Here is a 12,704-nt window from a genome sequence, read left to right as displayed (position 1 = left end):
CATGTGTCTCCTTCCCTTCTAGGTATATCCATGTCATATCATTAAATGTTGAGATGACAGTAAACATTTTGATTTGTCTTCCAGACGGTCAAACTTTGGTTTTGCACACTATGTACCTGTATGCATGACACAGATTAGTATCAAGTTGAGAGAATTTTAGAGGTCTGCCACAGCTGACTTAAGATGTATTGTTTTGTGTTACTTGTGAAAGTAAACGTTACTATAAAGGCTCCAGGAGTAATGTAGTTATAAGAATAACAATGTTGAGTTTTATGTTAATGGTGCAAACTTTAAACTAAATGCATACATTGGCATACTCAAAGGTTTGCAACGTACTGAGGAAAGTTTCAAACACAAGCCTGTTCGTAACACGCTGCTGCTATCACACTTGTTTCACAGCTCAACTGTGCCCTCTATCACTGGATCTCTGAAATGCAGATACAGCACATCTTAAACAATCATTCTTAGCAAAAGCATGACACAAACAAACAAAAAATTGATGTGAAATTTTGAGGTGTCTTTTGACATTTTATTAGTTTCTGTCACATTGCATGAAACAAAATATCTAAACCCTCTTTTTTTTGTGAAACGATATCTGACATAGAGTTCAAGCTGGAATGCTCTTCTGTCAGGATGCAGTCAGAAAGCTGGCATGGCCACCTACTGGCTTCTGTGCGTCTCACCAGCCGTCTCAAATGGCCCTCACCATGTGTTAACACTTTACTCCCCAAATACCCATGATGACAGCGTCGCTCTGTCTCTTTAAGACCTGGTGTGGAATGCTGTGGTTTGCCTAGGCGTTTGGGGTAGTGCCCTCACCCACACATAAACACAACCCTAAAAGTGACTGTGACTCACTCTCCTTCTTGCTGTCTCTCTCTCTCTCTCTCCTCTTTCATTCTTAGATGCTTTCCTTGCCTCGTCCTTGCATGTGTAAGAATATGTTGTTTTGTGGCCTGTACTTTCATTCTGCTTCACTCGAGTGTTTGAAAGAAAACAATGTCCCGCTCTCATCTGGCTGGCACAGATTCAGTGCACGGCAGCGTGTGCTTCCTGTTTCACATGTTTGTTTGTGCCACAGGTGAAGGGGAGGGTGCCATTGTTTGTCTTTGGCCTCAATAAGCCCACAAAGGCTGTTTTTTTAAAAAAAAAAAAAAAACTTCAAACAGTTCAGGATAAGAAACAAACTTCTTATCTTGCAGATGTCAATCTCTTGAGTCAATCACAGGTATATGTGCCTTGATACGCAATATAAGCAAAATAATAAAAAAAAGAAAAAATGATTTACTTAAGAAACTGACACATTTTCATCATGAATCACCTGCTAATTTGCACAAAAAAAATACTTGTTCATAATGTCTCCCATTATGAACAAAAGGGCACCCAGACCCTCAATGAGCTGCTTCTAGCTTGAGCCAGAGAGCCCTCCAGTGGTGAGAGTTGGCATTGCATTTTCCTATGAATAGGATCAATAGGCAAGCTCCCTTTATTAGATCCAGATTTGACCGTCTGAAGGCACAGATGAATGATTTTTGTAGTCTGGTGAGCAGCCCACATCGAGTTCAGCCTGTCAGACATGTCTGGGGGGACGTGGGGGAGGAAAGACACGCAGGCCTCAAAGTAAAAGCCTTGAGAATGCGGGACAGGGGTAAACCCTAAACCTGAGAGCTCAGCCCAGGCTAGCAGCCTTCCAGGGAACAACACTTTTCTTATTGAGCCAGCGGGCCAGACTCAAATGAGAGGTGACAGCATATTCATTTCACCTAGTGTTTTTCTTTAAGGGCTTTTTAAAATGCTGCTGAATGATGAGCGGTCAGTGGATTTATAGTTCAGGGGATGATTTAGGCTTTCTAAATGGCACTGCTTTCCTCCTGAGCCTATTCGCCCTGCTTTTTTCCACAGGAGCAGTCATGTTCAGGGGCTTTATTTCAGCCGTGTGTTGTTCATGTAGGGATGACTCCCCCCTTGGCAACTGAGATTGATTTTAAATGTAAAGGGAGCACCTTGGTTTCCCATGCCCAGTCTGGACCAGAGGTGGGGTGTGTCCACACTTATAGCTGAATTGACGTAAGATAAGTGGTCTGGGAAATCCACATATATTCCCCTCAGAAAAGAGAAATTCACCGTATTTTTTTGTGTGTTTTGTGAAAAGTAATTGTGGGCACACACACTATAGATGCATAAAGCGTATAAAGTCATGCACATGCACGCACACATGCAGACACTGACTCTCATACGCACAGCTCTTTTGATGAAGTGCATACCAGAACATATTGTATGTAATGACAACATGCATTTTGTCTCGACACCACATGTTGCTCCCCAAACATCCACTCTCCTAAGCTCTCATCTCAGCGCTTAACCCCCAGGGCGAGAATACCAAGACTGAACAGATGAGGTCATATCGTGGACGTATCAGAGGTTTGCTCTGGACCTGATGAGTGGCAACACATCAGGAGGCATTGGGAGGTCGTTAATTTATAGGGATGCTATTACCTTCATAAATGCTTGCCTCATAAAATGACTGCCTTGCTTTAATTTAATACTTCCCCTTGCTAATTATCACCGCAGACATGAATGGGCCACTGTCTGCACTCTGTGTGAGCTATTTTCAATGGACAGACGTAGTTTTGATAAGTTTATTTGAATTTTTTGGTTTCATATTGTTAAGTTGTGTTGAGTCACTGAACCTCTTTGGTTAGGCTGGCAGGACAAGCACGTGTTCTAAACTCCCTTACCCTTATCTTTTAACATAAGAAGCAGTAGCTTTGTCATCATTGCAGTTTGTTGTATGTAAGTGTTGAGAGAGGGTACAGTGGTTAAGACCCCTTACAAGAGCTACAGGTCATCTCACGTTTCTCCATTAGGCCTTTCTTAATTTTTTTTTAAACTGGTACAAACATTAAGGTAAGAAAACTTCCACTCTTTTGAACATGAGCTCTGCTACATGTTGTCCCATGTCTGGCCATGACCGCCTGGAAGCTTGCGTGAAAAGATTTGATATTCTGCCCTGCCTTCCCTGGTGCCACACTGCCATTTTCTCTCTCCCCAAGGAGGGGAAAAAAAGGTCTGGAATGGGACCAATCTCCATCTCCAGATCATCTCTCGGTAGCCCCTTCAACTAAATAAATAACTCATTACAGTTCAGAGTAAGGAGCTTCATTTACTCTAGGCGATGTAATCACAGATGTCTGTAGGTTGCCCACATCATCTCAAATACAAGTGTTTTTGGTGGAATCCCAAGAGAAGGAGCTCTGAAATGTTAACATACCAGTGAGGAAAGACTGGCAGTTGACTGCATATGGGGAACTGTTGATGGCAGATTGTTTGGCCTCGTTGCAGAATGGGATTAAGTCTGTTTATTATCACACAAGGGAAGATTCTGTTTGCAACATTAAAACACATGAAGCTAAATAATAACAGAAGACAATCACAAGACTCCACCAGAAGCATAATCACCTCACAGCCACATTCCATATTTAATGTCATTACCAAGGTAAAGTACAAAAGCCAAGAATGGCAGGGAGGTGCAAGGCTTGATGAAACAACCAGACAGATGATTTGCAAATATATTTTGACACAAGAGAGGGGATGTTGCCACATAGGACAAAGCAATCAGTGTCAGAGAGTTTAGACAATCACAGCAGGTCAATCTGACAACCTCTGATGACCTGGTGCAGTTTGAATTGTCCCCATAAATCATGAGTTCAACCTAAGTTTAAACAAGTCCATTGCAAATATCAATTGACCTATAGTGTAGTGTAGGTATAGAAAATACTGTAGGTATAGAACAGTGGATGATCACTTGAATGAAAATGCACTGAAAATGTAGACTGTTTTTGTCTTTTTGGTGTTAATAAGTAAATCACACAACTACTTCTGTTTTTACTCATTCTAAACTGAACTGCTTCTGAAATGGGATTTTACTTCATATGTGATGTCTTTATGTCTTTTGTAACAATGCTGGTCACTAAGGTTGCCATCAAAAGCTCTTTTTTGGTTAAATGGGGACACTTTGCTTAGCCCAGTGTCCCATTAAAACAGCTGATTCTCCAGCACTTAATTAATATTAATGCTAATATTAGCTCAGCATAACACATCTCTAAATTATCATATAATATATATGTATTTATTTTTCTTTTTTTCTTTCTTGAGAATTTAATAGTTGCTGTTCAAACGTGTTAGAAAACTTCTTCTACTGTATCCTGAGGAAGGCAACACAGCAGGCGCATGAATGCCATTTTTCAGTAAAACGGATGTTGGGATTTCCGTCCATTGTTTCATGCTGGGAACACTATTATCAATGTTGTTGTTCTTAATCATTGCATTAGGAAACGGTGCAACAAACAGAAGGTCTAGCCGGTGATGAAAGACGACCTTTTTACCAGATGACCTCTGTAAAAAAAAAAAAAAAAAAAAAAAATCATCTTATAAAGTCACTTAGTATAGTTTTGCGTTTTAGGATTGTGCTGTTGTAGTGTTGTTATTGCATTTGTTCCCAAGGAAATCATTTTCCCCCCAGATCAACTTAAATCTATCTGAACTATTGTCTATTTGAAAAGAAACAAATTAAACTGTCTATAAAAAATAATGAGCAGGAAAAAAAGCAACTGTCGGATCATGATAAAGATTTAAATTAGAGCAACAGATCCCAAATCTCTCACTCATCTTTGGCATCTTTATATGCTCTCCAATGCAAAAAAAAAAAAAAAAAAAAAAAAGTTACAGGCAACTTCTCTGTTTCACTTCGGTTGCTCTGCGTGAAATAGCGACCTTGATGGGGCTATAAAATGCCATGGTTGGGCGACTTTCCTCACCGTGAATTACCCTACATCCTTTGGGGGACTCTTGGTCGAAGATGAGGGCAATGTGAAGGAAATGAAGTTAGTGAACTGAGTGGGGTCAACTGAGCAGGAAAAGACAACCCCGCTGCAGAGGAACTCGTGTTGCTGTTGTATTCCTGCGGGAACTGTCACCATGAGGACAAGCAGGAGCATGAATGAATACCTGCTTATGAATTATTGTGCAGATGCTTTTGTTGATTCATTATTAAAATAAATTGCACTAATTCATCGCTAATAAGAATTCACATTTGGATTGTATTCATCATTGCCTTACTGAAAGGAGTGAAGGTTTATCTTGCAGTGTAGAAGTGTGAAAATCGAGATGACCTTCTATTTTTCCAGAAATATTCCACATCATGTTTGATCCTCGTGAGTGATATGTTATTAATTAGTAGAAATCTGTCACATAAAACCTTTTTTTTCAGTTATAGAGCCCAAATACACAGACATTGTACATCAATGTGGTGAAGGAAAGTTTACAGGTGAGAGAATATTGATATTTTCTTGGAAATAAACTCTTGTTTTTGTATTAATGTCTGTGTTTTTTTCAAGATCACATACTGATACCATATGTATCCCAGTTGTTCAGAAATTTCCAGTGTTGTGCACATTCACTTCATAACAAATTAACACCAACAACTAATAAAACAACACAAAAACAAAACAAAAAAAAAATCTTTAACATTTTTATCGACAATTGTCTTTGCCAAAAGACTTTATAAAGCAGATTTATGACGTTCTTTCTGGCTTTGCTTTTCCCTTATTTCATGGTTCAGTGGCCTCACACGGCAGGCAAGGGGAGGTTTTCTCTCGCTGCTCATTGGTCGCGGCTCTCTCATCTTAGGAGCATTTCCATTCATACACCCGGCGCTCCTTTTCGACCCTTTCAAAATATCTCACTGTCATCATCATCATTGGGAAACGGCTTTGCTTGGACGGGACTAATTATTTTAAAATTGGAGGAGGAGTGATTAAATCGAAAAGATCAAACGACCGACACAATAACGACAGGTGAGTGAGAAAAATAACAGATTCGCGTTTAGTAAAGTCTTGCTCAGACAAACTCTGCAGCGTAGAGGTGCATTCAGAAGGACAATAAATCATTTACACTTGTTTTATTGCTATAATTGATGCCCAGAACAAAGTCAAATTAGAGGATTGCACCTCAGTCGAACAAAAAAAAAGAGTGAGCGTTACGGAATGACTGCGGTAGTGAACCTCAGTCTCAATCTTTGTTATTTTTGTGACTTGCGAACTTTTTTATACAAAGTTTTACCTCATTCAAGGTCCGAGTTTTGCACTCGAAAACTACTGAACTTTTTGTCAGTTACTTTCTTTGCAGCCTCGCTTTAGGGGAAGTCTAGTCAATGGTAAGGAAAAATGGAATGCGTAGTTGGCTCTCGTTTATGATGGATAACAGCAAGGTAAGATGCTTAAAATGTAACACTAGAGGGGTCCCGGCCCACGGGGCCGTCTCGGAGGAAGGTTCACGCCGTTATTCACCAGTCCTCCTCTGCGTAATTGGCTGCAGATGCGGTATCCTATGCGCGTTTTACCGCTTAGAAATTGGATGCATTTGGGGAACTTTATGAGGCGAGCCCTGCGTTTGCCTGCAGGAGCCGAGAAGACAAAAAAAAAAAAAAAAAAAAAAAACAGTGGTCCCCTACAAGTATTTAAACCGTGCCACGTTCATATATAAGCCCCCCCACCCACCCCCCCTTCCTTGGCTAATTTATCATGGGGGGAACTGAGGCAGGAATTCAATGCGCAACAACACTTCAGCAGAAACGTGAAATTGCGCTGTAAAAAAGAGAACTTGTGGTGCCATTAACCACTGATCGCGTGTAGGTGCTATAATCTGCCCTGTGCTTTTTTATTGTTCATCATTTTTCGTTTTTTGTTGAATTTCTCTGTCAGGCATTGGCTTAAGATCACACGGGCCCCTCATGTGCATCCACCTCTAATTATGCTAAAAATACAGAGTCGGAAAAAAAGGTTCCTGGTTATATATTTATAATCCTGACAGGTCAGAGCACGCATGCTACTGATCAGGAGAGGGATGTCCCATAGGTCTGGTTAAGATGTGTTGAACTTTAATGGTGCGTCATGAATTCAAATATAGAGGTCCATATACGTTCATCTGCTTTATCACACAGTCTATATAACAGCTATTTGTGATGGTATATGCCTCTGCCTTCCTAATAATTGCGCAGGGAGGGAAGGGCTAAAGACACCGTCCTCTAAGTGCCCTTTCACCCTAGACTTTGTAAGCTGCACTTATTAAAGCGAAAAGTGTTTCAATATGTGGTAAGCTTTAGGGGAAAACGTGATGGGGGTTGGGATGGGGCCCATGGACCTCTTCTTCTTGCTGCCCAGCTCCTATTGGGCGACTTGGAGTAATTCATCCATGTTACCAGTGCTGTAATTTCCATCTATTGGTGTTGTTAATGTTCGGACAACTGCCATTAAAGCCTACCCGTATCTAATAGCTCTGACCACTGTTAAAAATTAGGGTTATATGAATAAATCCAGGCATTATGTGTGCAGTCAGACATACAGGGGGCCATTAAGCAAATTTGACTTTCTCTTTATTTTGGTGTGGTAACCCCTGAGTGCCCTATGTGTGTAAGTCCACAAAACCAGCGGTATTTTGTGAATGATTGCTCCACAGCACGTCTGGTATATCAGGTGTAACTGATGACAAAAAGGGAGGAAAGGGGAATCTTATAATAAAAGCAGCAGATTAAATCGAAATATTAAAAACAATGATGATGATGATGATGTTTTTCAGGTGTTGTTACTTATTCTATTCGTTCCCCCCTCCCAGGGCCCTTTGGACACTGAGCACCCTTGGGCCTGTCTGTCAAGTAGACATGTTTCAAACTGTCCCTGACACGTCGTCTTACGTAAAGGTAAGACACCACCGTCTCTTCGACCAGGTAATGTTGGAGGGACAAACTGGGGTCCTTTCATTTTTTTATGACTTAGTCAGACAAATATACGCATGTTCAATCTCATCTATTATCCAAAAAAAAAAAAAAAAAAGTCTAAAATCCCCAAATGCTCATCATCACTTACACTGATTGTTAAAACAAAAGAATTATTAAAGTGATTGCTATAATATAAAGGAAATGATGCTTGAGTATCCTAAATGTGGTTGTCTGCATTAGAAACAAATAGAAATATCTTTTCATGGTGCATTTGAACGTGATTTTACATGAGAGAATAGATTAAATGACTTTTTAAAAATGATTACAGCCTACTGTAGGTTAAACACCTGTAGCTTTATCACAGATGCCAAGCTTATTGCATGTGATTGCCATCTTGTTGTTTTTCCCTCTAGTTTAAAATGCCTTCATGCTTGCTGTGTAAAGTCGCTTGTTGAATTGTGCCTCTGTTGTGGTCTATCTGGGTTGTCAACATCGATTTGACTTTTTCGTCCTCAATCCAAAAATGGCTCATTATCGTGTTTGACGTCACGAGCCCCACCACCCCTCCACCCCCTCACCCCCCAACCCTCTCTCTCTCTGTGTGTGTGTCTCTCCACCACAGTCCTGAGAATGTAAATAAAGCAAACAGCGCACACATCTGGTTTTAACATTAAAAAAAAGCTGCATCGCGTCACATATGGCGCAGCGTGAATACCTGAAAAAGCTAGACATTTATTTGTGATATCAACCCATTATGACCATAAATAATAATGTCCACATAATATCAAGTTTAACGTGCACTTTGCCCGAGGTTGTGTCAGTGAATTTGGGTTTGGCTGCATGACGTTTGCTCACATCCATCATAATCATCTGCAGAGGGTGACTGTTCCGATTGTGGCTCATTAAAATGAGCCATTGTGCCCTGGCGAGCTATGGTAATATCTTCATAATCAAGGTATTTTTCCAAGGGCGACTTGTTAATGTTTTGAAGACTTATTTCCCCTTTGAATAAGGAGTCTTTTCATCCAGCCACAGCGTTTGTGCCACTGCAGAGAGACCCGGCGTTTCAGAGCTCAGAACAATTCCTGATTTGTTGTGAGAGAGTTTAATAGCGAGGAATGTTTTAGGAGAAAATATGCTTTTAAATGAGTCTTTCTGCTCTCTAAATAAGAGGGGAGGCCAGCGAGGGAGCAACAGAGGTTACTGGGACTTTAGCAGGAAGGCGATTTTTGAAATAAACTGTCAATTTCACAGTGCTTGCGTCCCTGAAGATTCACATACCTTCTTTTATTTGCTGTGGAAATGCAACCTATATTATATCTGGGTTTTTTTTTTTTTCAAACAGAGTATATTTTTTATATTGTTTTTTTTTATTCTTCCCGGATTCAGACTTAGCATGTGTTTTTTGCGTGCAAGTCCTGCACTCAATCACTCACATTCAGGGAGATATTGGTCAGAATGTGGCACGCCTCAATACAAAATTTAAAAGAAATATTCTTCATTCAAGCGACTCCACGGCCCAGCATTTGGTTTTGTTTGGTTAAGGCCAGGCGAGACTGGAACTCTCCAATAAAAATAAATCTCAAATTAATTATGGCCTAGAGCGAGGGGCCAGACAGTTCGTGCTTATATATGTGCTGCAGACTCCACTTTTTGCCCTCGGTATTTTGACTCGGGCTGTCTTTTAGCCCGAGAGAAGGAATGATCTGAATACAAGTCTGCAGTCTAATAAACAGCAACTTTATCAGGCTCACATAGACTGGGACTATTTCTTTGTTGGAATAACACTGGGGCAAAAAAGTTTCTCACAACACTCAGTACTCGACACATCATTTTCCACTTCAGGAATGATCAAATGAGGTCGCCATGCGCATGGGCAAAGAGTGACCAAATTATGTTCAAAAATACAAACCTTTGAATTCATAGACTACACTGTAAAAAGTATGGTTTTACACAACGCACAATAAAGGAATAAATCATTTGCTTTGGACAATTCCACATGCATGATGACATGTTTTGAGAATTTGCATGTTCACTTGTTCTGAGACTTTTTTTGTTTTTAGAAAAAAGTGACAACACTTGCATGAAGCAGAACATTCACTGTCAAGTTAAAATGATTCAAGACACTTCTTTAAGTTTATTCCCCCCTTTATAGCTCTCTTTTGACAAATTGTTTTCACTTGTTAGGCCTATGTGATGAATAAAAACCTCAGCACTCACTTTTTTCATGCAAGTCTGTAACCAAATTCTACAATAAACCCAACTAAAGGTTGTAATACTGTAGATTTTCATATAAGCTAAAGCAGAAAGGATGGGTCTAACAATTGAAAGGCTGCTGAACATAAACCCAGCATAGTGTCCGCCCACCTCTGGCTTGTTGCCCCAGCGGAGAGACTGAGGAGCTACTGGCTCGTGGTGTAAGGAAGAAATGTCTGGCTGTCTAGTTCCAGCGTCAAGCCAGATGTTCTGTGGTTCACTGTGTAAACCAACTTGCATCTGTTTATTGGCCTTCCAAAATGTTTGTTACCACTGTATTCATTATGGTCTTGGTAGGTCCTGGACCCCCAGACTTCCTAATGAGCTTTATGAGTGGGATGGTTGCAGTTATTTGAATACAGAAAGTGAATGATCTTGTCTGAGTCAAGGTTTTGGAAAGATGTTGTCAGATTAGAAAATCAGACATCTCATGAAAACATGAGGATTTCTGTGTCAGTTGAAAAGAATCCTGTAAATTTGCAGCTGTATTTCATTTCACTGAATTTCAATTATACACACCACTAAAAGTCATTTTGGTTTCTGCGGTGAAATGGACAGTAACTCACCTTTTTTTAATACATGGACAATGATGACATAAATCAAAAGAAGGAAATCATACAATAAAGCTTAAAGGATCCAAAATATGAGATGTGTTTCTACTGGTGATGAAGCCCGGCTCAAGACCACATTTTAAGCACCTCTTTAATTTGCCACTTCATCACTTCTTTTCCTACAATAAAAGAAGTAGGCTATATGAAAACCCCAGACACTGGAATGTATAGGAAAACAAAAAAGGACTAAACCAGCCAGTGAAGAGTTAAACAAGGTGTCTCCCTTAATTACACGAGTCTGAACTGGCCTCAGGCAGGAGAAGCCTTGACCCTTAGCAGGATCCAGATGTGGTGGTCCCAAGGGTGGGGCCCTCAGCCCCACCAGACCCCCAAGTCGAGAGCAGACAGGCCGGCCCTGCTGTCACTCGTTGCGGCGCAGTCTCTGTTTGGCCACTCTGAGACCGCTCCCCGAGGCAGAACCCCAACACTGCAAAAAATATTCACCATCAACAGTTCAACTATTGCAGTTTTAAATCGTATTACGTTCATAAACAATGTAAAAAGTTGCAAACTGAATGAAACACATTCACTTTTTTTCCAAAGTAAGGTATCTATCAAATGTGATTTTCTTGATGTTGGTGGAATGAAGTGTTCAAGCTTGTTCCAAAAAATCTATGCAACAATCAAAATAGAACTGTGTCAAAGTAGATTTTAAGTGTCTAAATCAATAAGTTTTTCTGAGTCTTATGTGATGTGTGTGTGTGTGTGTGTGTGTGTGTGTGTGTGTGTGTGTGTGTGTGTGTGTGTGTGTTTTGTCTTGAGAAACAAAATAACACTGATGTGTAAAAATTGACGTTTTTTGCAGTGTTATTGGTCTGGTCACGTTCAGAGCTGGCTCCATGTCTAGCATCTGCGCTAAAACTATGCTTGAATTGATGAGGGCAATTTCATAGGGTAGACGAAAAGGGGAAAAAATACCTATGTGGGGGGTGGGGGCGAGGATTTTTTTTCTGACTAAGGCGAGTAGGGGGAAACCACTGAGTAACAACAGCAAAAACAACAACAACAACATTAATAATACTAATAATAAATAGATAAAATTTGTGCCCCCTTTTCAAGTGCGCCCTATAATTTCTTGCTTCAGGCTGCATTTCATCCATTCAGCCCTATGCTGAGCAGCAGACACACACGTGTAGACCAGACCCGCAGACTATAGTGCGGTTAGAAGCTGAACGCTTGAATTTTATTAATGGTGTCTCAGGAAAACTTCACAGAGGCTTGGAGAGTTGTAACAAATAAAAGAAGGATTGCAACAACTCCTGTCATAGGTGTTCAGGTTACTCTCATTTTTTTTTTTTTTTTTTTTTTTTTTTTTTTGATTTACAGTCCCATCAACTTTCTTTCATGTAGATAGATAGATGTTTTACTGTCACTGCGTATTAAAAACACAACGAAACTTAGTTCGGGAGCAATCCACTCATTTATCAATTGAACTGTAAAATATAGAATATAACAGAGAATAGGCTGATTTACAGAAGGATGGAGGCATGGCCAGACGCAAGCCTGGAGTGTAGGCGTGAACCAAAAGCGCTCTAAAACATGGGATCACATAACTTATAGTGTCCTTCGACAGTAAACCTCTTAAAAGAAAACCTCAGTTAAATGTGTGCAGAAATAATTCAAGTCGGACAAATAGTAAACCCCTCCACACCATCTGTGGCATTACTGGGAAAGCAAAACACACAACACTATTCTATAGCAGGCTACACCGCTATGGCTGTGCACAACGCAGGCAGCCATCCTGTAAATATTTCCGAGCAGAAAAACATAACAGTGGAGCGAACACTCAATTGTTTTCCCTGCTTATCTCTCTGGGACAGTATCCTGCTTTTTTGAAGGCAGGGCTTTCGGTGACACACAGCTTCCTTCTCAACCTTCTCAACAGTGGTGACTTCACTTCCCAAATTTAGAGGAAAGAAAAAACTCAATCCGGTAAAAGTGTCTCTTTCTCTCCGCCACATACCGGGGGCTGGAATTAATTCAGGAGCGTGTCATGTTTGGGATATTGTCGGGGTCCGCTGAAAATTGCGCAAAATGGACGGAACTATTAAGGTAAGGGTGGA

The 12,704-nt window shown here is 40.4% G+C and overlaps 1 protein-coding gene across 7 annotated transcripts in view; it reads left to right on the top strand.

Annotated features, from left to right (window-relative positions):
* Positions 1–5,698: 5,698 nt before the first annotated feature.
* The window catches only part of fli1 (Fli-1 proto-oncogene, ETS transcription factor), a 33,038-nt gene continuing 26,032 nt past the window's right edge, over positions 5,699–12,704 (top strand). For 2 of the 7 annotated variants that reach the window (XM_067594262.1, XM_067594261.1), the window contains exons 1-2: positions 5,700–5,855; positions 7,672–7,783. In XM_067594262.1, the coding sequence (XP_067450363.1) occupies positions 7,718–7,783 (66 nt within the window). In that variant the 5' untranslated portion in view covers positions 5,700–5,855; positions 7,672–7,717. Of the gene's footprint in view, positions 5,856–7,671; positions 7,784–12,533; positions 12,694–12,704 lie in introns of those variants that run through there. The other 5 variants (XM_067594258.1, XM_067594257.1, XM_067594256.1 and 2 more) reach the window with 4 other exon arrangements.

Source organism: Thunnus thynnus, chromosome 7, assembly GCF_963924715.1.
Source record: "Thunnus thynnus chromosome 7, fThuThy2.1, whole genome shotgun sequence".
Lineage (NCBI taxonomy): Eukaryota > Metazoa > Chordata > Actinopteri > Scombriformes > Scombridae > Thunnus > Thunnus thynnus.
Note: the sequence above shows the minus strand (reverse complement) of the source record. Positions and strands in the feature narration are given on the sequence as shown.